At 54.9% G+C, this 26,454-nt stretch overlaps 1 protein-coding gene across 5 annotated transcripts; it reads right to left on the reverse strand.

The window, feature by feature from the left end:
* Positions 1-1,556: 1,556 nt before the first annotated feature.
* On the reverse strand, positions 1,557-26,083 carry CRYBG2 (crystallin beta-gamma domain containing 2). 5 transcript variants are annotated; one of them, XM_059376747.1, is made up of 21 exons: positions 26,017-26,083; positions 23,794-24,485; positions 16,777-19,411; positions 16,279-16,326; positions 16,058-16,170; positions 15,765-15,894; positions 13,726-13,865; positions 12,810-12,936; positions 12,532-12,567; positions 12,071-12,207; positions 11,785-11,911; positions 11,353-11,492; positions 11,126-11,255; positions 10,876-10,908; positions 10,669-10,781; positions 6,477-6,606; positions 4,832-4,971; positions 4,344-4,467; positions 3,181-3,339; positions 1,848-2,007; positions 1,557-1,752 (listed from the first exon to the last, which is right to left on the reverse strand). In XM_059376747.1, the coding sequence occupies exons 3-21, from the start codon at positions 19,354-19,356 to the stop codon at positions 1,664-1,666; spliced, it is 4,656 nt and encodes a 1,551-aa protein (XP_059232730.1). In that variant the 5' UTR covers positions 19,357-19,411; positions 23,794-24,485; positions 26,017-26,083; the 3' UTR covers positions 1,557-1,663. The 5 variants fall into 5 exon arrangements, with proteins under 5 accessions (XP_059232730.1, XP_059232731.1, XP_059232733.1 ...); XM_059376748.1 differs by lacking the exons at positions 23,794-24,485; positions 26,017-26,083 and adding an exon at positions 19,542-19,621; XM_059376750.1 differs by lacking the exons at positions 1,557-1,752; positions 1,848-2,007; positions 3,181-3,339; positions 4,344-4,467 and having other exon boundaries at positions 4,882-4,971; positions 11,130-11,255.
* Positions 26,084-26,454: the final 371 nt, after the last annotated feature.

Below are 26,454 nucleotides of genomic sequence, written 5' to 3' on the forward strand. Positions count from 1 at the left end.
AGGCCCCCTGAGACAGCGGCCACCATCACTAGCAAGAGAAGCTCCCCCCGCCACCATCGCCACCACGTCCCCGGGAGGGGTTGATGCCAGAGATGACCAGGCTGTAGGAACTGAGAGGCAGTGCCTTGGAGGCAGTGACCCTCACAGGGAGGTACTCATACATAGGGGCAAGCGCCACCCAGTTGGGGGTCAATAAAGATGTCCTATATTTGGCCTAGGGTCTTGTGTGTGGTCACTGGACATCGCTGGGCTCCAAGAGCCTGGCTTGCAGCAGCACCAAGGATCTGCCCTCGCCCCGTCAGCAGGAGCGATGGCACTGGAGAGCTCCTACCCTGGTGTTCCAGCTCCCAAATTCCAGGGCGGAGGCCTCTCCCCTCAGGCTCACCTGGGAGGGACATGGCCCCGATTCTGCCACCCTTTTTAGTTGCATCTGCTTCCCCCATCTCTGGGTGTTTGGGAATGACGGTCCCAGAGGATCACTCCCATCCTGCCCCTGGCCATCCCAAGCGGCAGAGGCTCAGAGAGTCCCTGGGTGGGTTCAGAACGCCAGATTCAGAGAAGCACCCGCCCGCAGCCTCTCTTGGGGTCTCAGCCCCCAGCCTCGCCCCTTGGGAGACAGCCCTCCTGTCCTCACTGGACACTGGACATTGGACACTCGTCCACCAGGGGTGCTGAGAAGGATGAAGAGAAGGCCGTCCACTGATTCCCCACCGAATCCAGGCTGGGAAGGCAGGAAGGACACACAGCTGCTCTAACCACTTCTATGCTCCTGGATCTGTAGTGCTGGTCCTGGGAGCTGCGAGGAGGGAAGGGAGCCCCAGAGAAGCCCCAAGGGCCTTGACCTTCTCTGTCTCTTCCTAAAGGACCTTGGCCAAGGGGCTGAGAAGTGCCTGCTAGATTGGGGGATGGAGGGAGCTGCTCCTCTTCGATGTCCTGCCTTCTCTAGGCTGGGTTAAGAACCCAGACCCCTTGTCCTGGCTTCTTCAACTGAGAGGCCAGAAAAAGTGTGGGCCTTGAGACTGGAGTTGGGGGAAATTAAGAGGAACGCTGGTAGGCAAGGTCCCTGGGGGTGGGTCTCCCATTCAGCTCTCCTGCCTGATCCGCTGCGACCCCATCACACCAAGCTTCCAAGTTTTCATGTCTTGACTTACCTGCATCCCAGAACACTCTTCCTCTGCCACCCCCTAACCTAGCTGTTCCCTGCCCTTCCTCCACATCCCAGCCGATTATCCCTTCTTCCCAGCACCCTGCCCTGTGCTCTTAAATGGTTCCCGTCCCTCCCCTGTGTACCCCTCTATTTCCCTTCTTATCCTGTTGCTGAGTGTATCACCCTCCCTGTTGCAACCCTCCAGCAGCCTGTGAGATCTCTGAGGTCAGGTAAACACTCTCACAGTTCGTCTGGGCCCAGGGCCCCCTCTGGTGGCCGAGGGAGGCCTTACACCTGAGCCATGGAACCAGGGCTGGGAGGAAAGAAGTAGGGCACACACGTGGGAAAGGAGGCAGGTGAACAAATCCTCACCCCAGCCCCAAATATCAAGGTGCACAAAGATGAAGATACCTGGGAGCATATTAGAAAACAGCTTATGTTACAACAACAACAACAAAATCTACAAAAAATATTTCATCCCATGGAAAGCCTCCAGGGCTGGGGAACGGGAGGCGGTCAGAGCACATGGACGGTCCAGATCTGGGACGCCCGGTCCTCGGCCAGCTCCCACAGCACCGCGTGGTCCCGGTCGTAGCCCCGGCCACCTGGCAGAAGGAGGGAGATATGGGGAGATGCTTCTTTTGACCCCAGTGGCCACAGCTCCCCTCAGGTGCCTTCTCCCACATACCGGCCCCCTTACCCTTCACATCTAGGATCCGCCCTTCAAACATCTGGCTGCAGATGTGGCCCGATTCGCTGATGCTCCACGTCTGGCGGGGGAGGCGGCTCTCAGCCCACAGCACCGCCTTGGAGCCCGTGCTGGGAGGCCCGATCACCTGCAGGCTCATGGTTGGGGCCACCTGAGGCCCCAGGAGGTCATCAGTGACTCCGCCAAACCCCATACCCTTAGCACACACTCGGCTTTGAATCCTGGCTCTCACGGACTGTGACCCTGGGTCAATCTCTTAATCCTTCTGAGCACTGGGTTCCCTGGGGATGGGAATCTCTGCACGCTGGCTGCTGCAAGCCTTCAATGTGAAAAACCGTGAAAGGTCTGGAAAAATGGCTCCTCCAGGAAGCCTCTCATGACTGACTCCCAAAGCATAAGACTTGGCATAAGACAAGCTTTCACCTACTATTGTCTGTGTGACTTTCGGCCTGTTACTTAACTTCTCTGTGCTCTAGTTTCCTCATCTATAAAATGGAGAGTATGGCAAGACCTGCCTCATTGTGCCCTCTGAGGATCGTACAAGGCATTCGTGGGAAGGGCTTACCACAGCACCTGCCACAGGTTCTCTCTTGTTTCAAATGAAAGGCGCAACTCCTTCAGTGGCCTACAAAGACCCAGAGCCCTATAACCTTTCTACTTCCCTCCCTAGCCCTCCCATGATGTGAGCTGGCTGGTCCTGTTGCAGGGCGGGTTCCCACCTCAGGGCCTTGCTGCTGCTGTTTCCTCTGCCAGGAGAGCGCTTCCTGCGGACACCGACATGGCAGCCTCCCTCACATGCTGCCTTCTTAGAAAGGCCCTCTCTTGTCGGAGCTACAGCCACTTCCCAGCCCCCTTTCATTTCTTTTTCCCCTAGTGCACCTCTTGCCCCCCAACGTATGGAGATGTTTTACTCATTTAAATGGTTTCGGTCTCTCCCCACTACGATGTCAGTTCTGGAAGGCAGGAGTCATTTCTATTCCGGGCCCCTAGCTCATAGTAGGTGCTCAGGAAATGTTTGCGGAGTGAATCTATCTTTATTAATAGGATCCAAGTTCTGTCCCAGGATATCAGAGCTGGGAGTTCCCTTAGAAGTGTCTGGTTCTACACTCTTGTTTTGCAGATGGGGAAGGGAGGCTCAGAGAAGAGCCCAAACAGCCCAGGGGAGCAGAGCCTGCTGTCTCCCCCTCCCCAGGGTCCTGGCAGGTGTGTGTGTCTCTGTCTTTCTGGCCCGATGGCAGGTCCCCACCGGCTGGGACTTCCCCACACAAGGAGCCTTCGAGGGCCTGGGGCTCTAGGGTCCCCTTCCCAGCCCCTCAGCTGGTACCTGGTTCTTCAGTAGCCCATCCTCGTAGTACCAGACGCAGCTGCCTCCCGCTTGAGGCTCGGAGACCACCACACGGCCCGCCTTCATGTCCTCTACGTGGTCTGGCACTGCCAGGAATCCCCTCAGGGCAGCATTCCAGAGGCGAAAATAAACCCGGCGCTGGGGGGGGGGGTGCAGAGAAGCTGAGAGTGAGAGCCCCCCACCAGCAGGGCTGCTCCCAGCTGGGCCCCTGACACCCTCAGCTGGGGAGCCGCAAGGATCCCCAGCCCTCTAGTCCCTCCTCCCTGCCAGAACCCCTCCTTCTAAGCCCCTTCTTCTCTCACACATGGGTATCAGAGGGGCAGCCGAGGTGCACACCCGTGACCACAGACACCTGCGGCCACGTGCTCGGGGACATGTTGGCAGAGACGCCCCAGGTCCCCGTGGTTGGGCAGAGGTTTGCAGCAGCCACAAACACACGGACACACACAGCCATGCACACACAGCCCACCACCCCCCAGCCGACTCCACACCCCATGTTTGCTAACAGGACAGACGCAGGTAGGCACATGGACATGCACACACACACACTGGGCTGAAGAGCCATGGTGGGGCGGACACCTGGTTGTCACACATCAGACCAGGCTCTGCCACAGATCAGCCAGGGGTCCTGAATTGTGGCAACGGCACTAACAGAAGAACCGCACCTAACGGGTGCTGAATGCTTACCCACACGAGTACCCTTCTAAGGGCTTTGCAAACATTATTTATTTTCAGTCCTCAAGACAACTCCATTACATGTGTTATCCCCATTTTATTTCTTTCCTAAGATTTTCTGTTTGTTTGTAAGCAATCTCTGCACCTGAGATTTTTAGTCCTAAGTGGATAAACGTACTGCTAAAAATTTAACGGTAATGCATTTATTATAATGCCAATGAAAGAAAAATCCTACAAACACACACATCACACCCATGATTTTATGGGTATCACTCCTTAGAAGGAGGATAAAGGGAAAACAAAAAGTGAGTCAGTTTAGAAAAAAATACTGAGTAGATAATGTTTGAAGAGGCACAACGATGTGGCAAAATTGTGACAGAAGTACCCCAGTGCTGAGTTTGGGCAACATGGGAAGGGCATGGCGCGACAGAGCGGCACGGGCACGTGTGAGCCGACGTGCTACTGACCTGCCTGATGGGGTAGAGGGAGCCCACCCTCTGCGTCCCGCTGTACGTCAGCCAGTTGGTGATCTCGCAGCTGCCCACCAACCACTGGCGGCCCCGGAAGTCACTGTGCTCACACAGCACCCAGCTGGGCCCCACAGGTGCCGGAGATGCAGAGAGGAAGACAGACAGACAGACAGACAGACAGAGGAGGAGGCACAGATATCAGAACATTCTCCACCTCCTTTCCTCTCACACTGAGACTTCTCTGCCTGGTATTAGGATCCCAAGTGTGGGGAGGGGGTGCCGGGAAGTAGATTTGGGGTTTGCAGGACAAAGGAGGGTCCTAGAGGATCCAGGCTGGGGGTCCAAGGCCCTCCTCCCACTACCCCACTCCCTCCCTCCTGGCTGTGGGGTGGGGAGTGGAAGGGAAGAGGGAGGGACAAGAGGCCAGGAACCCAGCCCTCACTCCCCGGCAGCCCCCACCCTTGAGCCCCCCTCAACACACTCACATGCCCCCGCTGATCCGCACGGACAGCACGTGGTTGTTGAAGCCCTCGGCTTGCAGGCTGCGCACCTCCCTGCCCAGCTCAATCTCCTTCCCCTCGAAGCACTCCAGTCCATACAGGAAAATGGAGGGCTCTGAAAAGTGCTGGGGCCGGGGGGTGGGGGCATGGAGAAGGGCTGAGGCCGAGAGAGCCCCGGCCCCTGCCTTGGCCCCCAATTCCAGATACTCCAATTCTCAGATCCGCATTTCAGGCCGTCTTCCCTCCCGAGCTCCGCCCCACAGGGCCCTGGACTCCCGGACACTGGCGGCAGGGTGTCCCGCAGACTCTCAGATGCAGCAGGTGCCAGACTGGAACCCCACCGCCCCCTCAAATCTCATCCCAGTGCCAGTGAATGCCACTTCTAAGGACAGTGATGACAGTAGTAATTACAGCAATTCTCACGTGTTTAGGGCTTAACCACTGGCTGGATTCTGCACTATGTGCTTTCCCTGATTTCTTTACAACTTTTCGACATTTCTCTAAGGTAGGTGCTAATATTATCATCTCTGCTTAACAGAAGGGAAACTGAGCGGGGTGCCTGGGTGGCTCAGTGGGTTAAAGCCTCTGCTTCAGCTCAGGTCATGATCCCAGGGTCCTGGGACCTGGGCCTGTTTCCCTTCCTCTCTCTCTGTCTGCCTCTCTGCCTACTTGTGATCTCTGTCTGTCAAATAAATAAATAATTAAAAAAAAAAAAAAGAAGAAGGGAAACTGAGTTCGGAGAAGATTAAACCTCTTGCTCAAGTCCCTAGAGCTGGGCTTCAGAACCACATCTGTCTACCTTCAGAACCCGATGTATATTTGCGGAGCTTGGACTCAGCCGCTGGGCTGCCTCTGGGAGAACTCGGCTCTGCCTGTTACCACCTTTGTGGCCTGGAGCAAGTCGCATGACCTCCCTGTGCCTCAGATGCACATCTGGAGAAGGGAGATAATGGCAGTAACGAACCTCACGGGGTTAAATGCCTTAGTGCCGGGGAAGCCTGTTAAACGCTGCATGGAGCCAGTCTGTGCTCCGCGGTCAGCTTCCGCGGTGCTGGCACGGCCAGCCCACCCTATCCTCCAGACTCCGGTTCCTTACTGTGGATGGGCCACATCCCTCCACCTCCTCCCTGGTCCAGGACATCATCATTTGTTCCTGCCTACGGGAGCAGCAGCCCTGCTGCCTCGTCCCCACCCCCCCACCCTCCCCACACAGCAGAGCTGGCTCTCCCTCGGCTCTCCCTCTCCGTAGGCCTCCCTGCACAGAACCCCCAGTCTGCGCTCCAGGCCCTGCCCCCAGCCCACCCGAGTGCTGCTCCCTCCTGTCCCCACACCACCTCTAGATCTGGACACACCACTCTGCAATCTTCTTTATGTCAGTATGGCTGTGGGTTCCAGGAAGGCAGGGTTGGGTCTGATTCATTTCAGCGTCCCCAGGACCTGTCACGGTGGGCCCTCCATAAATCTCTAGTGAGGGAAACTACCTTTGAAGCCAGAGGCTCAGGGGAACCTGGGCAGTTCTGACGAAGACTGGCTCCAAGCTCTGGCAACCTCACCCACAGTGAGAAGAGACTTGGCACCCAGCAGCCCCCGCTGCCTCAGGGGCTGCCTGGACCCAGACAAGGTGACTCACCAGGGGTACCTTCTGGAGAGAGCCCAGGACCGTGGAGGCTAGGCAGCCCATGGCCGTGAGAGTAGGGAACTCGCCCTCGGAGAGAATGTGCTGGTCACCCTCGAAGTTCTTCTCATCAAACAGGATCCAGCTGGGGAAGGGGAAGAACGGGGGGATGTGAGTAGGTATCTGAGCTTGGCCCATCCTGTACTTGGCCTGCCAGACCCTCTGATATGCAGCAGAGTAGAGGCAGACTTGATTGTGACCCCCACGCCCCCAAGCCCATGAGAGGCCAAGGGTGTTCAGGCCCTGCAGCAAGAGACTGAAGTCAAGACTTCAGAAATAATGGAGCACCTGGGTGGCTCAGGGGGTTAAACCCTTGCCTTCGGCTCAGGTCATGATCTCAGTGTCCTGGGATCTAGCCCCGCATCAGGCTCTCTGCTCAGAGGGGAGGCTGCTTCTCCCTTTCTCTCTGCCTGCTGCTCTGCCTACTAGTGATCTCTGTCTGTCAAATAAATAAATAAATAATCTTAAAAAAAAAAAAAAAAAGACTTCAGAAATGATTGCATAAAATCGCACGGCCTCTAGGGAGGAAAATCAGGCAACACGAAGCAAAGCTCTATGTACAGTCACTCAGCAATCCCATTTCTTGCAATCTTGAAACCTTTAAAAACCTGAGATGGCACCTGCACAAAATTCTTTGTGCAGCGCTGTTGGCCGTGGCCGTGGGGAGGCAGCCCACAGGCCCATCAAGAGGGGACAGTCAATTAAACTAAGAATATAGATCAGCAGCTTTCTCTACCCACAGGTCCTGTCCCCATGCCTTAATAAACTGCTATTCTGCACCCCGAAAAAGCCCACCAAAAAATAAAACAAAACAAAAGCCCGCTAAGAATGTAGAGTATAATAACAGAGCAGTGAAAAGGAATGAGGACGAGCTCTTAAAGGGATATAAAGAGATCTCCACACTGTTAAGGGAAAACAAACAAGGGCAGAACAGTGTCTGTAGCATGCTTCCCTTTTGAAAAACTGTGATAGAACCCGCATAGCATAAAATTCGTTCTTTCAAGTGTACGATTCCGTGGTCTCTAGTATATTCGCCAGGTTGGAGTATACATCTTTTTGTGTAAGAAAATAGGGGGAGGGGCACCTGGGTGGCTCAGTGGGTTGAGCCTCTGCCTTCCGCTCAGGTCATGGTCTCAGGGTCCTGGGATCAAGCCCCGAGTCGGGCTCTCCGCTCAGTGGGGAGCCTGCTTCCCCCTCTCCCTCTGTCTGCCTCTCTGCCTACTTGTGATCTCTCTCTGTCAAATAAATAAATAAAATCTTTAAAAAAAAAAGGAAAGGAAGACACAGGAGCACTTTCTCCACCACATGGGAACATAGGAACAAATCAGCTCTTTGCTAGCTAGGAAGTGAGCCCTCCCCAAAGAGCTGAGAATGGGCCTGCACCTTGACCTCCCACTTCCCCGTCTCCAGAACTGTGAGAAAATAAATTCTCGTTATTTAAGTCTTCCAGAATATGATATTTTGTTGTAGCAGCCCAAGCTAAGACAGGGACACTGTAATTTTTTATTTAATTAAAAAAAATAGGTAAAAATGTAAAGTATTCCAAAAATTTAAATAAATTAAATTAAGGAACCTGAGCGTATACCAGTATGGTTGGTGGCATAACCACACACACGAGAAGTATTATTTGAAATGTCTTAACAACGATATTTTGAAGTGGGATGTTGGTGAATGTCCTGAGGACAAAAAGAACCACAGAGAAACCTCAAACAGCATTCAATGCTTTTCACAGTTAGTAGTAATATTCGTATTATTGGGTTCCATATAAATACCACTGGAATTGGAATCCCTTGGTAGATAACTGATTTCAAGTTTAAGGCAGAAATGTACAAAATTATCCTGGAGCATCTTATTGTACCAGAAAAACAAGGAAGTTATAAAAAAAACTGCTGGAGTCATATCAAAAGCAGACAATTTGAAGGGGCTCCCAACTGCCAAAGACAGAATGATTAGGGCACACAAGAGAATTAGTTACTCCAGTGGATGGAGGCATTTCAATTACATATAAATCCATGAGTTCATAACAATACTTTAAAAAAAATATTTCCCTAGTCAGCTCTGGAGGTTGCTAGGGCACCAATCCAGAAATTATTCTGAAAATTGGTCAAGAGAAATTGATCCTTGGCAAAGGATCAAACTGCCTTTTTTGTATAAACTATTTTGGGTAAACAAATAGTTGAAAGGGGAATGCTCTTTATAGATGTATTCCAGCGAACACATGTAGAAGGAATACCAAAAATCTTAAAATCATCATTTTGTGACCTCTAAAGAAACAGTGAGTCTAGGCAATTATCATCAGTGGATAATAAAACCACTACATGAGAGAGAAATGGCAAATCTTATTTTTTTTACATGGCAAATCTTACAATGTAGAGATATTTTTTTAAGATTTTTTTTTAAAGATTTTATTTATTTATTTGACAGAGAGAGAGAGAGATCACAAGTAGGCAGAGAGGCAGGCAGAGAAAAAAGGGAAAGCAGGCTTCCCGCTGAGACCAAAACCTGAGCTGAAGGCAGAGGCTTAACCCACTGAGCCACCTAGGTACCCGCAATGTAGAGATCTTATTATCATTAAAAGTGGGACAACCAGGCATGTGCCTGACATAATGCAGTAAGTACAAGGTACCACCTATACAGTCTTCTTGTCAATGGAACAAAACATGCTTACCCTCATCAAGCGTCCAGGCCTACCAGTTTATAGGAAATACGGGACACAAAGGGGAAAAAGGCACCAGAAGGAAGCAATAAGCCAAATTCAGAAGAAGGGAAACTTACAGGGCAAATTATTGGTTTTCTTATCTTTTCTTTCTTTCCTTTTTTTTTTTTTTTTAGAGAAGGAGGGATGCAGAAGAAGAGAGAGAAAGAATCTCAAGTAGGCTCCATCCCCAGCATGGAACCAGATACTGGGCTTGTGGGGCTCTCTCTCTCACCACCCTGAGATCATGACGTGAGCCAAAACCAAGAGTCTGTGGCTTAACCAACCGAGTCACCCAGGCACCCCCTATTGGGTTTCTTTAAACAAATAAATGGTATAAAACAAAAAGAAAGGAGAGAACCACTATAAATTAAAGATCAAATTGACCAAAAGCAGTGTGTGGACCTTGTTTGGATCCTGAGAAAAACAAACCCATTTCACAAAGGCATTTTTTTAAAGACAGTGGGAGAAATCTGAACATGGACTGGACATTAGGTAATATTAACAAACTACTGTTAATTTTATTAGATGTGATAATAAATTGTAGCTGTGTGGGTTGGGGAGGGTCCTTTTTTTTAAGAAAAGATTTTTTTTATTTATTTATTTTTTACATAGATCACAAGTAGGCAGGGGGGTGGGGGGCCTGATGTGGGGCTCGATCCCAGGACCCTGGGATCATGACCTGAGCTGAAGACAGAGGCTTTAACCCTCTGAGCCACCCAGGTGTCCCAAGAAAGGTCCTTTTTTTTTTTTTTAAGATTTTATTTATTTATTTATTTATTTATTTGACAGATCAGAAGTAGGCAGAGAGGCAGGCAGAGAGAGAGAGTGGGGGAAGCAGGCTCCCTGCTGAGCAGAGGCTTTAACCCACTGAGCCACCCAGGCATCCCGGGAAGGTCCTTTCTTTTTAGAGATATATATTTAAGTATTTGCTTGTGCAATTTTATGTTGGGTCAGGGGATTTTAAAATGTTCCACTAAAAAAAAAAAAAGGCAGAGAGATAGATGAAACAAGATTGGGGTTCTTTATGCTATACTATCTACAAGTTTTATGTTTTCCATTAAAACTTTATTTTGCTTTGGGGCGCCTGGATGGCTCAGTGGGTTAAGCCTCTGCCTTTGGCTCAGGTCATAATCTCAGGGTCCTGGGATTGAGCCCCGCATCAGGCTCTCCGCTCAGCGGGTCAGCAGGGAGCCTGCTTCCCCCTCTCTCTGGTGACTCTCCCTCTCTCTCTGTCAAATAAATAAACAAAATCTTAAAAAAAAAAAAAAAAAAAAAAAAAACCACCAAAACTTTATTTTGCTTTAAGATTGAATGATTCGGGACAGAATAGCTAATCTCGAGGAGGAAAAATCATTTCACAGAAAGACCCTCCTACAGCCTGGATTTCCAAGCTGAGTTAAGTGCTCTGGGCAAGTGGGCCCCACATCTACCCTCTCCCCATGTCCTCACCTGCCCCCGTGGACTCGGCAGGACTGGGCCTGGAAGGAGGCGGGCAGGGAGGCCTGGTCATCCTCGAAGGAGATGTGGTCGCCCAAGAAGTCGGGGCCGGAGAAAAGCTGAATCTGCAGGCAGAGACACGAAGAGAGGAGAATGGAGGGCGATGCAGTGGGACAGAGAGAATGGGAAGAGGAGACATGGCCCCCACCAGCTCCTTACCTTTGAGACAAAGTGCAGATTGTGCTCGCCGACCTAAAGGAGGGCCCAAAGTTTCGAGACTTAGGGAGGGTACCAGCCTCTAGCTTCAGTTTCCCGACCCTTTTCACAGCTCTCGGGTAGCTCCCCGGTTCCAGAGGCCCCGCCCCGCGCTCCAAGCCCACCCCTTCCAGCCCCGCCCCCCATCAGTGGGCTCCTCCCCAAGACCCAAGTCCCCGCCCCCAGGGCCCCGCCCAGCGCGGCTGGCTCGCACCTGCAGGACCGGCTGCAGGGAGGCGAGGGCGCTGTTGCCGGTGGTGCCCCAGTCGTCGCAGTTGCGGTACACGCCCTTCTCCAGCACGTACTGCTCCCCGGAGAAGCCCACCTTCTCATAGGCCACCCACCTGCAGGGAGGGCGGGGCGCGGGTCAGCGGGGCGGGGTCGGCTCCTCCGCGGGACCCGATCCTGGCCCGCCGCGCTCCCGGAGCCCGGGTCACTCACACGCCGCTGAGCACGTGGATGGCCTGCGTATGGGGGCCGTGTCGCGCCAGCTCCACGTCCGGCAATGCCTCTCTCACTTCCACTCCATGCCCCTCGAAGTCCATGGCCTCAAACAGCACCACGGCGGGGTCCCCAAAGTCCTGGGCCCCAGGGATAGTCAGATCTCTCCTGCCCACCCACGGAAACCCCCGGGAGTGCCCAGACCTCGGGGACGCAGCCCACCAGGGGATTTTGGAGTGAGGCGATCAGTATGGCTTGGGAAAAAAACAGCAGAAAGGCAAGAGGCTAGACCTCAGGGAACACTTCCAGGCGCTCTGGAGAACTGGGAAAGATGGCACAAACTCTTCCTTCAACAGACTGTACTGGGGGCAAGGGTGGGGGGCATCTGGCTGTGGCCACAGGCAGAGAGATGGCCCAATTGTTCTTGCTTACCGTCCGGATGACCCGCAGGGAGGTCAGCGCCTCGTCATAGCCTCCCCAGTGTGACCAATCAGCATATTCCCCCTCCTCCAGCAGGTACTGGTGGCCCCGGAAGCCTGCCTTCTGGTAGCCCACCCAGCTGGGGGAAGGCGGAAGGACAAACAGACTTGGTCATGGAAGGCCCATGGCTGTGTAAGACAGCTGCCCCCCTCCCCTATGCAGCCGGGGCCATTCCCCAGCCCCCACTGTAGAGGCCAGAGGGGAGGATGAAGTAGGAGGAAAGGTTCTGAGTCCTCACCAGCCCCCAAGAACCCGCAGGGACCCCACAGAGGCCAGGTGGGGGCTCTGGCTGTCCTCTGGCTGCTGAAGGTTGTAGATGTCTCTGCTCACTTCCCAGCTCTGGCCCTGAAAGCCTGTGGCTTCGTAAACCACAACCTGGGGAAAAGCGGGTGGTGTGAGGGCACTGGGGAGCCAGCCAGCCAGGGAGGCCCTGCCTTAGTTAGCCCAGAGCTAAGTCCTCCCACTCTCACCGAGCTCCATTCTCTTAGGTAACTCCTGTTTCTTTTCTCTGACCTCTGACTTGCTTCTTACATCAAAAGCCAGTTTCCAGCGAGCCCGTAAGATTCCACCTTCCCAAACCCAGCTTCCGTTCTCCCGCACTCTCCTCCCCTGTCTTCCGGTCCAGGCTGTGTTAGCCACCCGCAAATCCCACACACCCCACCCAAAGGCCCTCTTCGACCCTGCAGCCCAGACTCTTACCTTGGGCTCCCCTGGCTTCTCCACATTTGGGCAGCCCTGCAGAGGAGACAGAGCTTAGACACCAAACCAGAGGTAGAGGAAGAAGAGGGAGGACGGGTAACCCAGGATTTACTTGGTCCTGAGATCCCTAAGAATGGCCAACCCCCTGTCTTCCCTCTGTCCCAGCTGTTGGGCTAATTCCCCCTCTCCTCAATCCCATTCTTAGCAGGAGACCCCCAGGCCCTGCCTCTTCCCCACAACCTGCAGGGCAAGGTAACTTGTGACCACTTGCTCCTTACCAGTCTCATGGGCTTCAAGGAGCCCACCGTAGGGTCCAAGGCACCCCAGGCCTCTGAGGTGAGGTACTCTCCAGGCTCCAGGATGCAGGGAGTGTCTTCAAAGTAGGGCTTGGGGTAGAACAGCCACCTGGGGGGAGAGGAAGAGAGACAGCTGTACCCCAGAGACCCAGGGACACAGATTGGTGATGGGGGAAAGGTTGAGAGGGGGGAAGAAGCCCCCATCAAGACGATGCGGAAGGATAATTCAGTCCTCCATAATCTCTTGCAGTAGCCACTCCATCTGCCCCCTTCCTCTGGCCTGGCGCTAATTTCACACAGCTGGAGAGTTCTTTCCAGCACACATACCTGCTTAGGGACCCCCAGTAGTTCCCTATTAGCCCCACAATATAGTCCAGCTGCACAGAGGCCCTTTGCTATGTCTCCCTTCCTGACTTCTCACATCTCCTCACCTTCTGCTTTCTTGGGCCAGACTGAACTTTCGAGGCTTAGTTCTCTCGCCTCTGGGCCTTTGCAGGTGCTATTCCTTCTGCTAGATATACTCTTCCCCACACAATTAACAAATATTTAGGGGAATCTACCCCATGCCAGCCCCTGCTTCAGGCATCAGGGAGACAGTGGTGAACAAAACAAGGGCAATCCCTCCTGCCCTGCTCCCCTTATGCTAAGATTCTCCTGTGGCCCACTCATCCCAGCTGAGATGTCTCTTCCTCCAGGAAGGCTTCTCTGACTTCAGACTGGTTTGGTGCTTTTCTGTGCTCCCCCATCCCAGAATTCTGATCACCACCGCCTTCTTACTTGCCTGTCCCCTCCAGTAAAGTACTGCCCGAGGGAAGGAGTGTGTCCTATCAGCTCTGTGTCCACAGCACGCTGCACAATGAATGTTAAAGGAAGGGATTCCAGAATTGCCCAGACTCACAGTCCTGCAGAGACAGTGGCGGATGCCACCTGCAGGGGCCTGTCCAGGCCCTGGGAGTCCTCCAAGGCATCCATTAGCTTCACTTGCTCCCCCTGGAGGCCCTCCTCAGAGTACAAGATGATCTCTGGGGTAACGTAGTCCTGCAAGACAGAGGTGGAAAAGGGTATGTAAATAGCCCCCCTCAGAGACGACCCCCCACCCCGCCCCTAACAGCTTTCCCCAAGCCTGTCCAGCCAGGGTCCCAGGGCGCTTCTGGGAGACCTCCGTGGCCATCTCCACAGAAGCCAGGAGGGTGACTGGGGTGTTCTCTGCAAGGTTGGCCAGACAAGCCTGAGACCAAAGCCCTCTCTTTGGCACTGAACCTTTGGTACCTGTGACCAAAGTTCCCAGTGGGAGCCTGCCAAGTGCCATGCCATTCACCTTGCTTCTGGGTAGCCTGAAAATCCAACCCAGAGAGAAGGGGAATGGACAGCTGTCACCTGAGGTCTAACTTCGGCTCTTCCTTTGTAAACCATTCCTGCTCTAGTCCACACTGGCTTCTACCTGCATCTCATCCCAGGCAGCAGCGGATGCTCTCTGCATTCTGGGTGTTTCTTTCCCGCTAAGACCATTTCATTCCCTTGCTCCTTCAGCAAACGCTTATGAAGCATCTGCTGAGGGCAAGGCACCATGGAAAGGGCATGTCCTACTCCATCTCAGCTGGCCCTCCCAGCGGGCACTCTTACTTCACTCACAGGCTAGGAAAGTGAGGATCCGTGCAGTTGGGCGGCCTGCCTGCGGGCACCCAGCCCGGACGTAGCAGAGCACAGAACAGACCTATGGAGTGTGTGTTCAATGTTGCAACCAACCCCTCCCACGTGCCTGGCACACACGAGGAGCCCAGTCCACGCTGAATGAATGAAATGAAACCAGGTCCGCCCGACTTCAAAGCTCTCATTTTTTTCTCTTCTACCTCATAACCTCCTACATGAAGATGCGTTTATTGTGAGAAGCTCACAATAAATCGTCCACAAACATTTGTGTGTTTCTGGAGAGGCTTTCAAAACCATCTCCTCCTTTGCATAGCTGGGCCACTGCCCTGGTTAAGACTCGTCCGCTCTCGCCCTCTTACTGGGAGGATTGCAACAGCTCTGTCTTGGAGGTGCTCATGCTTTAATTTAAAAAAAAAAAAAAAAAAAAAAAAAAAGTGTGATAGGCCCTGCTTTTAGGGTTGGGCTTTCTCTTCTGTGTCTCCCTACTGGCCAAGACAGTTTTGTCAAGCTTAATTTCGGTAGTCTGTACATCTGTGTTACAAAAATTATTTTGTTTTTTCCCCCACTTTACAGATATGGAACTATAATATTGACTGGGCCTGTTCAAACCACGCATTTCTCCCTCCAAATTCAGAGGTGCCCCTCACCTGGAAATCACAGCCCTGCCTGGTCTTCCTGAGTCCCAGATTTCTCCTCCCCACAGCCAGAGGGATGTTTATGAATCCCTAATCTGATTATATGGCTTTCCTGCCTCAGGTCCCACCCTCATACCCTAGCTTGACCATGAGTCTGACAGGGCAGAGAGCAGGTCTCCCCCGCCCACCCGCTGCCTGGCATGGTGCCTGGTACACAGCAGACATTAACCAGCATCTGTGAGCAAATGAACAAACATCCGTGGCACCCTGGATCTGACCTTGGGCCTGAGATCCCAAGCCCAGGGCAGGGGGGCTGGCTCCTGCAGCCACTCCCAACGTTTCTGTTGCTCTCACGAGACCCTTCAAGCCAGCTCCAATTTCCCCAGGCTGCTTTCCCAAGCTGGGACTTGGCCTCTGTCTGCCTCCTGCCTCCCCAAGGCAGGTCAAGCACCCCAGAACTCCTTTCTTCCCCAGGTGGAGCTCTGAGATCAGGACTCTACAGGCGAGTCCATAGTGAGCTCCCTTCAGGCTCCTCAACCATGTGAGCTCTCCTGGCTATTCCAACTCCAGGCACCTGAGGCTGTCCCCGTCCTCAAGGGCTGGGGCCTGGGGAAGACGGGGCAGCATCTGGTGTCCACTCCCAGCCACTCACCCGGACAACTCGCCTCAGGGAACCGATGCCTTGAGTACTCCACACAGACTCTGGAGCTCCTAAATCCACCATTCCTTCAGCCACGACCAGCTTCTGGCCCTGGAACTCAGGCTCTTCGTAGAGCACCCAGCTGTGGGCACAGAGACCCAGGGTCACCGGCAGGGAGAGGGTGTAGCCACAAAGCAGAGTGGCTGAAGGGGTTTCAGCTAGGTTGGCCTAGGCACATCTCACCACCCTGGCATCCCCCAGGTCCACAAGCAGCCCCCTGCCTCGTCCTGGCAGTCCGCACTCACCAGCCTCGAACTACCCTTACGGAGGCCACGTGGGCCCATCCGGAAGTGTCGGCGATGTCTTCCCACACCTCCCTGCGGCTGCCTTGGCAGCCAGGCTCTGAGAAGAGGATCATCTAGAAAGGACACAGAGGGAATCCTCAGGCCCCATCCCCAGATCCTGGCCCCCTGCTGCCCGCCACAGCCTTCCCCCCACCCACCCCCACATGGCGTTCCCCCCTTACCTTTCCAGGTCTGATGTTCAACTTGCCCTGGGTCTTTAATGCTGGGCTCTGGCATGGAGGGAGGTGATAAAAAGTCTTATGGTGTGGCCGCCTTACTGCCTCCCCATAATCTGTCATTCCAAGGATCCCACATGTTCCCTACTGGCCTCCACTCCACTGGTCCACAGAGGATGTCACCAACCTCCAGGGGGCTCATCACCCCATCCCAGGGGTGTGGGTGCCTATCACTCCTTTCCCCCAGCTTCCAAGAGATCAGAGCCACCAAGCCCTTTGAGCTCCACAGTGCAAGCCTTCCGCTGTGTGAATAGGGAAACTGAGGCCCAGAAGGATGTCGCTTGTATAAGATCACACTAAACCAGACATCAGACTCAAGGCTCTGGCTTCTCGAGACTCTCTTCCTAGTGTTCCGGTCCTGATACCATTCAAACCCTGCCCCAGGTGAGTCCAGCTGTCCCCCCCCCCGCCCCCACCACCTTGCTCATCCAAGGCCTCACTCACCCAACCCTCCGGAGGCCAGGCACAAGCAGGCTTCTCCAACGGTGACCTTTCGCTGCAGAGCAGGGGCAGCTGTCCTGGCACTTTCCTGAGTCCCGGCGTCCCGTGGGGCGGCAGGGCAGATAGTTTTGTACCCAGTGGTTCTGAGGCGGGGCCCTCCTGGGGGGTAGCCACCAGCCCACCGAAGAGAAGGCTGCCTCCGAGACGGGAAGTGGGCCTGCTCCCTGCTGGCCAGTCTGGCCCCAGCGCTGAGGGGACACCCTTGGCATCTGCTACATGTTTCTTCATCATCTCCAGAGGAGAACGAGAGACCTGGGGGGGCCTCACAGGGCGAGAGTCCCAGGAGGGCCTGGGCCCAGCTTTCTCCTGCCTGCGCTGGAGCTTCTCATCATCGCTCAGGTAGGGATTCTCTGGTTCTTCCTCCTCCTCTTCCTCCTCTTCCTCCTCCTCCTCTTTCCCTTCTAGTGTGGGTGCCTCCTGGAGGCTGGGTCCCAGCACCCATGGTCCAGGCTGGTCCTCCTCGATGGCGGGCAGCGTAGCGTACATGGCCAGGTAGGAGGAGCGGGGGGCTCGTGGCAGCCGATGAGTGCGGAGGATCTCAGGGGGCTCCATGCTCCGCAGCGTATCCAGGAAAATCTCTAGGTCGGCAGCCAGGGCCACCTCCTCCAGGGATGTCTCTGGGACCATCTCGCCCTCAGTAGAGTCAGGGACAAGCCGGGACTCCGGGCTGGCCTCTGCTACCATCAGCACCAGGGCAGGAGGGGCTTCGGTGCTGGGGGACACCTCACCCCCTGAGGAGGGGGCAGGGAGAACAACAGCATCCGGGATAATCCCCTTCTGGGTGGAAAATGGGGTAGCAGAAGCACTGGGATCCTGGACAACCTCTTTCTGGGTGGGAGATGAGGTGGGACTCACCTCGGAGCCCTCAACAACCTCATCCTTTTGGGGGGATGGGAAAGAGGAAGCAGTCAGGCCTCGAACAGCCTCGTCCTTGCTGAGAGAAGAAGCAAGACTGTCTTTAGTACCGTGGACAACCTCTTTTTGGGTGCGAGGGCTGCCTTCTGGGGCTTGGACAACCTGGGCAGGCTTGGGGGGTGAGGCAGCAGGAACACCAGGACCCTGTACAACCTCTTTCTGGGCGAGGGATGGGTCGGCATGGACCCCAAGGCCCTGCGCTACCTCTTCCTGGGTAAGGGAGAAGTTAGGGACATTTTTAGAGTCGTCAACAAACTTATTCAGTGGGGAGGAGGGAGCAGAAAGCCCTCCTGAGCTGGGGACAGCCTTCCTTCTTGTAGAGGATGGAGCAAGAGGCTGTCCAGGGACTGTAACAGCCACCTCGCTCTTCACCTTGGGCAGGATGGGGACAGCAGAGGGATCCGTGAGCCCTTCCCTTTTCACAGAGTGTAGTGCCTGGGGTCCCCTGGACTTGACAGTGAGCTGGGTCCTGGGGTGAGTGGGCACCACAGGCTGCTCCGAGGGGCAGACTGGGTCCAGGGAGGGGGTAGGGGTCTGGCGTCTAGGAGAGGAAGGTGACAGTGCCTGGCCCTGGGAAATCTGGAGAGGGGGCTGGGGGAGCCTGGAGGCTCCCTGATCCCTTGGGACCTCATGGGCTCTGGCATCAGGGGCTCTGCTCTGGTCTTGGTCTGGGCGAGCTGCAGGGACATCCTGGTTCCAAGGTGGGTGGACATCCTCTGGGATGCCCACAGGGACCAGAGCAGCTTTGTCCTTTGGCTCTGCTGTCCCTGTCTCAGGCAGCTGCCCTAAGCCTGCGCCCCCTGCACTGCCCAGACCCGGACTCCTTGGCACAACAGCTGTGGGCCTGGGAAGCCGGCTGGCGGCGGGGCTACGCTCAGCAGGCACAAGGCTACTTAGCAGCTCCCGGGCTTGGCTGAGGCTGGGTGAGCCCTCGGCCTCGGGACTCACCACCACTGCCCGCACGGTACGAACAACTTTGCGGCCCCTCGGCGGGGCCTCGCCTGACAGCACCGGCCCCACGGTCACAGAGCTGTTCACCCGTCGCTCCGTGTGCCCTCCCACCACCACGGTGGTCTGCACGGTGCGTGTCACCCGACGCTCTTCGAGGCTCCGGGGGCTCCCACTGATGAGACTTACACCTGGGTGGGGGCTTGGTTCACGGGGCCCAGGCAGGGGCACCAAAATCTCATTCCTGGCCATGGCTCCCAGGTGTGGTGGCTCAGTCCTGGGCTCGGGGGGGCTGCCATCACCCTGGTCTATAGCCTCCTTCAGCCTTCCCACTCGCCTTTTCTCCTTGGGGAGTAGTGTGTACTTCTTGGAAAAGATGGGCCCGTGGCTCTGACAGCTCTTGGAGCCGGCCCCATCCCGGGGTCCCTGGTAATTTATAGTCGTTTCTTCCCGTGTCACAAAGCCATTGACTTCCTCTCGACAGTGGCTGTGCTCAAACACCTCCTCCCGGGGGGCTTCTGTCTGCGCCCCCGACACCAGGGACACCTTATGAAAACGGTGTCTCATTTCTTCGTGGGCAGGGGGCGGCCGCCGCCATGTCAGAGTGGTGCTTACCACGGGAGTCTCAGCCTGAGCCAGGGGCCCACCTGCCTCCTCCATGTTGGGCCCCGGCGACCTGTCTTGAGGTGTCCTTGGCTCACTGTGCTCCAGCTCCCTGCAGATGGTGCCGGGAAGAAGAGAGACAGGGTCAGGGGGTGATGAGGGTGGCTCTCGGCAGTGCAGAGTAACGACCCCTGCCAAGCTCAGGCTTGGTCACCCCAGGCAACCCATTGGACTTTTTGGACCTTTGTTTCTTCATCTGTAAAATGGGCATGATACTCCCAGCTTTCCCACCATCTCCCCACTTTCAGATGATCCCCAATGCCAGGGTCCTTCAAGGGGTGAAGCTGAGGCCTGAGCCTGGAAGGAGAGAGAAGGGAGAGAGCAAAAAAGCATATGGGTGGGGTTGTGACTCTACACAAGGAGCCCTGGATCTAGCCCTCCGGAAACCAAAAACTAGAAAACCAGGCAACTGTTCTGACCCTGTTCCTGGCCATGATAAAGGAAGGAAAGGAAAGATGGGCTACGGCCTCTGGCAAAGCTAAGTTTCCCCTGACCCTGTCATTTACTAACTGGATGACCTTGGGCCACAGCCACTTCTCCCCTTCAAGCTTCATGGGCTAGGCACCTTGCTAACTGCTTAATAGTCATTGTCCTTCTGAATCTTTAAAAGAATCCCATGCGTTTGATACCTCAAAGAATCAATTATAAACAAACATTCCCATTTTGCAGATGAGGACAAAGAAGGCTCAGAGAGGTTAAGAAACTTACCCAGAATCACACAGTGGCAGAGGCAAGACTTGAACCCAACCCTAAGCACTTGACCACCATACTAAACTCCCTAATATAAGTATCTGGTGAACCAAGCTCTGTGGTTTAGAGATTTACTTTTAAGGGGGGTCACAGTAGTCCTGGAGGGATCACCCAGCCCCCACTCCCACTTCCAGGCTGTGCTGACCAGGACAATCCTATTCTCAGATCCCAAGGACCCAAGAGGCAGCCCCCAGGCCATTTTAAGGGAAGCTAAGACCAGAAATGCACCCCTACCCCCAACTTCCCTCCCCCATCTCTATCTTCTTCTCGCCTGAGAAGCCAGTGGAACCCAGAACTTTGATCCTGCTCTGTGGCCCTAGCAATGACTCAGGTTTTATGAGGAACAGAGATGAAAGGGGCTGAGGCCCAGGGAAGCCTGACTTGACTCCAGGAACCTTGGGAGCTATGATAGGGTCTGAGTGGCATATTGGGGAAGGGAGGGAACTGACATGAATCCCAGACCTTTCCCCAGACCAGAATTCCCGAGAGCAGGGCACAGCCAGACACCTGAGACCCTAGATCAGGGCCCTTTGCCTGAGGCCACGACCCTCTCCCATCCTCACTAAGGAGCCCCTTTTCTTCCAACAGAACCATGGCCTTCTTGTTGGGATTCCCATTGAGCCCCCCACTGAGTTTCCTCTTTACTTCTGCAATAATAACTAGGATTTCCCTGAGATTCCCTGCCCCTGAGGCTATTAAGTAGCCGAGCCTGGGTTCTAAGTCACTGATTGATTGATTGACTCATTCATTCATTCATTCATTCAGGGCTAATTGTGTTAGGTGATGTGCTGGGCCCTGGTTTGGTTCACCCAAAGGCGGTGTTCTAGGAGTCTGCGGTCCAAAGAACCGGATGTAAAAACAAGAACCACATCGATTTTGGCAAAGCAACAAGAGAACAGCTTCAAAGGAAGCCATTGGTCATCAGATCAGATACTGTAAATGACCTCCCAGCAATCAAAATTCCACGCCTTTCTCAAGCCAGCCCAGCCCCTGAACAACAGCCGGGACAGTCACTCATTCCATAAACATGTGGTCATTGGCTTCTGCTTGCACACTTCTGGAGATACAGAAGTCACCATCTGACAGCATCTGTCCTATCCCTGGACAGTCATGACTGCTAGAGTGTTCTTCTAACTGTGCTGGAATCTACCTGCCCATAGCTGCCCCCTTTCATCCTTGCTCTGAAGACACAACACACTCCCATGGCCCAGGATGCCTCCGAGGCTAGCAGAAGTCTTCAGCCCCAGAGCCCTCTCTTCTTCAGGGCCCCAGACCAGAAATGGATCTGTTGGCAGGCTGACTGTGACCTCCAAACAAGGTGTGTGGGGCCGGGAAAGGGAGAGGCTGAGGAGGGGGCGGGGGGAGTGTGGGAAAGAGCCTGGTCTAACCGAACAAGTCCTGGGTTCTCCCCGCTTACCTGTGAGTCACCCCCAAACTAGGCCAAACCAGTCCACAGGCCCACAAACGCATGCTGCGTCACACAGACACATACTGACACCCAGACAGACACCAGCACAGACCCACCGGGTCCCACGGGCACAAAAACAGACCTACACACTTACACAGACAGACACGGTCAGACACACAGCGTTACACACACTCAGAGACACAGTGGACACACGCATCAGACACACACACACACACACACACACACACAGAAACACACAGACACAGTGACATGTGCCCATGTTCACAATACACACGGTCAACTCACAGCCCTCCTCCCTGCTCGGGAAATCTGCCTACACTCAACACAGCCACCCATGAATGCATATATGTCTTACACAGCCCCGCATGCCGCCCCGACTGTGTCCCACCTCCCTGCCCCTACCCCAACATCTGCCAGTCCTGACCCAGGGAATGCTTCCCCCAGAAAGGGGTCACAGAGGTCTGGTATCCCCAGAGGTCGGCTTCCTGCTTCTCTAGCCTCCAACCAGAGTCTGTCATTAGCTACCTGGTCCCAAAATAGCCAGGGAGTGGCAGGGAGAGCCCTAGTCCCCTCAGCTAAAACCTGCTGCTTCTTCCTTCTCCTCTCTAAGGCTTGCCTCCTCCGCGTACCTTCCCTCTCTCCCAAGTCCTTCTCTCCCAGCTGCGGTGCCTGAGCTGGGCCACCCAGGGTCCCACCTCTCCCCCTCCCTTACCACAGGACGAGTTACCCTGACTCCTGCTCAGGGGCCTGGGCGCTTCTGAAGCTGCCAAACCCACTTCCATGGGATCACTGAAAACCCTGTACAGCAACCAGTCAACCCTGCATGGACGGCATAAGGCCAGCAAGTCCTCTGGGAGAGGCAGGTGGAAGCAGTGGTTAAAGCACAGGCACCCAGGTTCAAGTTCCGACCCCTTCACTTTCTACTTGACTTTGGGCAAGTGATGTGATTTCCCTGAGCCTTAGTTTCCCTATTGCGGTGAAGGCAGTCAAAAAGATTAGTCCCGCTTCATGGGGCTTTCTGAGGATTTAAAAGAATTATGCTTACGGGGCATCTAGGTGGTATAGTCGGTTAAGTGTCTGACTCTTGGTTTTGACTCAGGTCATGATCTCAGGGTCATGGGCTCAAGCTCTGTGCCTAGTAGGAAGTCTGCTTGAGAGTCTCTCTCTCTTTCACCCTCTCCCCCTCCCTCCTATGCTAGAATGCTCTCTCTCTCTCTCTCTTTCTCTAAGATAAATAAATCTTTTAAAACAGTAAAATTTTAAAAATAAGAATTAAGCTTAGAAAACAAGCTATGGGGCATCTGGGTGGCTTGGTCAATTCAGTGTCTGCCTTTGGCTCATATCGTGATCCTGGGGTCCTGGGATCAAGTCCTGTATTGCATGGGGGTGGGGGGTGGTCCCTAGTCAGCAGGGAGCCTGCTTCTCCTTCTCCCTCTGCTTGCCACTCCCCCTGCTTGTGCCCATCTCTCTCTCTGCCAAATAAATAAATTTAAAAAAAAAAAGCCATAAATAACAGCCACCACCATCATCATTAGGAACTTTTCAGAGCCCTATTTGAGCCCCAGTGCCCCTTCCTGGTGACCCTCGAGACATCACCCCTCCTCAGTGAGTTTCAGGGGACCCATCCTTCCCCCTTTGGGCCTATGAGGCAGATCCAGGGGAGTCATTTTAATGCAAATAAACACCAAGGATTGGGAACCTTGTGCCTGTTCCTGAGGTCGCCACCCCAGAGCCAGGTGGGGTCATTATCGCCGGGACTGCCGCATTAATGATAAGCATTCCTGCTATTTGGGTGGCCCAGATCCCTGGAGTTCAAAGCACGTCCTGTGACGACCTCCTCCTTCCTCACCTCCAGCTACCAAATCTACTCAACAACTCAAGGCCCAGAGAGGTTAAACTGCTGGTCCCAGGACACCCAGCACTTTGGCTGGGCACCTATTCCTAGACTGAGTCTGTGGTGGGGTATCACTGAGGAGAAGGTCACTCTCCCCAACCCCTCCATGACAAGCTCTGCCTCTCCTCGGGCAGACAGGGAAGAGCAGCAACAGTTCCCCCAAGGTGGCCTGTGGGTGAGGGGAGAGAGAGGAGGGAGAGCTGAGTGGGCAGAAGATGGCCGAGTTAGCTCGTGCCTGGGGAGCCAAATGAATGGGCCTTGGTTTGGAAAAGCCCAGACACCAGGCAGAGACCCAAAAGTGGGCAGCCAGGCCAGTTTCCCCTCCCGTCATCGCCCCATGTGGGGCCTGATGTCTACTCACCGTCCGTGTGGGGATCCGGGCGTCCAGCGGGCCTGGTGCTCCTGCTGCTGGGCTGTGACCTCCTGATGCGGTGGGGCTCTCAGCCGGGGCTCCTGGGGCTGGTCTGTCAGGCACCCCGTGATGGGGCGGGGCCCCTGGGGAGGCTCCTGCCAGCCCCTGGATTCCTCAGGGCCGCAGGGGTGGAGAGCTGGTTGGGCAGGTTTAGGCTCTCCACCCTCCTCCCCAGGTGCCCGCCTGTGGCCCTGGAGGGTGATAGCGATGTGGTAGCGGGTCCTCCTGGCAGAGGGACACTTGTGTAGGGTCTGGGCTGGATCGGGCAGGACTGGCCCAGGTGTGACAGGCTCGCCCTTTGCCCCCTCTCCTGTGGGGAAGGGTGCTGGGCAGGGCAGCAGGTTTCCCAGGTTGCCGGGTGGCTCAGGCCTCACAGGAACCCCTGGGGTAGGGTACGGAGGTTGCAGACAAGTGCAGCCTGGGGTCCCTTGCTCCACACATCCAGGAGCTAGTGCCGGGCATGAGGGGCTCTCCAGTCCCACGGAGGCGTAGTTGGCCAGGTCAGAGGCACTGCCCACGGCTGGCCTCTGCAGGCGCCCCAGGGGTTGATGGGGCTCCCCTGAGCTGTGTCGTCTCCTCCAAAGCCAGGAACCACGGCTCCCTGTCCGAAGGTCCCATTCTGAGCAGCTGTGGGATTGGGCCTAGGGAAAGGAGAGGCAGGCGACTGGTGACAGCACTTCTCCTTACCCTCCCAGCGCCCCTCAACATGCTGGACGGTCCTCCTCGGCACGAGAACTGGACAAAAGGGCAGAGCTCTGGGAAGCCGCTCAGTATTTCACTCACGCCCTCCCATTCTGCCTATGAGGGAAGTGAGGCCCCGAGAGGACACTGACTTGACCAAAGTCACTCAGTGACAGCCCTACTCTCAGGCCAACTGCCACCTTCCCAAGCATCCACAGGCCTCTGGCCCTTTAGCAGCAGCTTCTTTGGGGATCAGAGGCTGCGTGCATGTGCACGATATGAGTGTCTAGAGCCTCTGCCCCCTCCAAGCTTTCAGAGAGCTTTTAGATGCCTCCCCTATCCCTGGGACCCTCACAGCCTGAGATTGCTAAGCACATCCGGGAGGAGGCACCTGAGCATAGAGATGTACCTGGGCCATAAGGGAGTCGGGGAAGAGGGTTCCCCCGAAAGTGAGTAACTTCCATCTACTATCTTCCCTTGGGGCCCAGCCTGGCCGTGGGAGGGAGGGGAGAGGGCCAGCGATCCCGGGCCCATATGGACGCTGCTCCCCAAACCACGAATTCTCAGGAGCAGGCTTGTGTACTTGGCAACAGAGGAGCCAAGTCTGGGACCAAAAGTCCTCTCTGCATGGGCCCTTGATCCCAAATACCTCAATTTACTCATTTGAGAAATAGGTACAGCCTCTTGCTCCCCAGGGGCTAAATACCTCAAGAGACAGGAGGGCACCGTGACTTAATGTGGGGGCCTGGAGCCAGGCAATCCAGGCTCAAATCACAGATCAGCTACTTCCTAGCCACAATCTCAGTGTCCCTGTGTGTAAAATGGGTATGATAATAACAGTACCTGCTTCCTGGGAGTGCTGTGAAGACTGAATGAGATAAGCCATGCAGAGTAACCAGCACCTAATGAGTACTCAATTAAATGTGAGTGATTACGAATGGTATTCTAGACCACAGACACACGGCTGCTGAGCCACCTCTAGGAGGCCTTCTGCTCCTCCAAAGAGAGGGCACCCTGTCACTGCTCGAGCCATGCCTCAGGTCCACTGAAGACGGGGAACTGTGCCCAGAAGGTTAAACCACCAGCCCAGCTTTGCCCCTGGGGTTGCAAGTCAGGAATTGGGGAAAAGAGGCCAGAGAGGAGACAAGGGAGTGTAGAAAGGGGGCTCCTGGGTACAGGTACTGGCCCTCCAGGCTTCCCAAAGGGCCTGAGCATTAGGAAGCTCAGGCTTCCAGAACATCTAGACCCTTGCTGGATGTTCTACATCTATGACTTTCTTTCTCACAACTCTGAGCAGCATTATTGTCCCCATTTTGCAGATAGAGAAACTGATGTGGGGAGTGATCTGCGCAGGGTCACACAGTGAATCAGTGGCAGAGGATTAGAGAACTCCAGGTGCCTGACTTGTAAGTCAGGGTTCTCAGGGCCAGCCCGGCCCCTCCCAGAGCTTCTGACCCCACTCCTTTCCCACCTCTTGGGATTCTCTCTTACCTTAAGGCTGACATTGCTGGTGCTGCCCAGGTCCTGGGCCAGGTCAGGGCAGCTCCGGCCACCCCAGGACCTAGAAAGGAAGCACAGGAAAGGGAGTGAAGTAGCCTTCCCCCCTCCCACGCTCAGACTGGACCCTGGGGCCCTCCCCAGGGCGCATAGGCAGGCTGAGCTTCTGAAACCTTAGGAGTGGGTCTACACAGCAGCCTCCCCTCTGCTCCCTCCCCCAGCTGTCTACTCCCCAAATGAGAGGACAGACAGATGAGTTTGGGACAAGAGTGGGGACTAGGTCTACAGTAGAATCAGAATATAGAAAAAGGATAGCGTCTCATAGTTCAAAAGCTTGCCATGCACTGAGGCCCTCTGGGGGCCAGGCTAAGCCTTAGATATGGTGCTTACGTGATCTCCTTTGAGCCTCAAAATAATCCTAGAAGGTGGATA

This window comes from Mustela nigripes, chromosome 14 (genome assembly GCF_022355385.1).
Source record: "Mustela nigripes isolate SB6536 chromosome 14, MUSNIG.SB6536, whole genome shotgun sequence".
In the NCBI taxonomy this organism is placed as follows: Eukaryota; Metazoa; Chordata; class Mammalia; order Carnivora; family Mustelidae; genus Mustela; species Mustela nigripes.

What these genes read in the sequence shown, in the direction of transcription:
- CRYBG2 (XM_059376748.1), bottom strand. Translation starts at nt 19,570, where the DNA reads ATGCCCATTTTACAGATGAAGAAACAAAG. An exon ending in ATCTGCACTTTGTCTCAAAG is followed by an intron (nt 10,782 to 10,875) that starts GTAAGGAGCTGG and finishes CTCTGCCTGCAG; the next exon opens with ATTCAGCTTTTCTCCGGCCC. An exon ending in CCCTCTACCCCATCAGGCAG is followed by an intron (nt 3,340 to 4,343) that starts GTCAGTAGCACG and finishes CCCCCCCCCCAG; the next exon opens with CGCCGGGTTTATTTTCGCCT.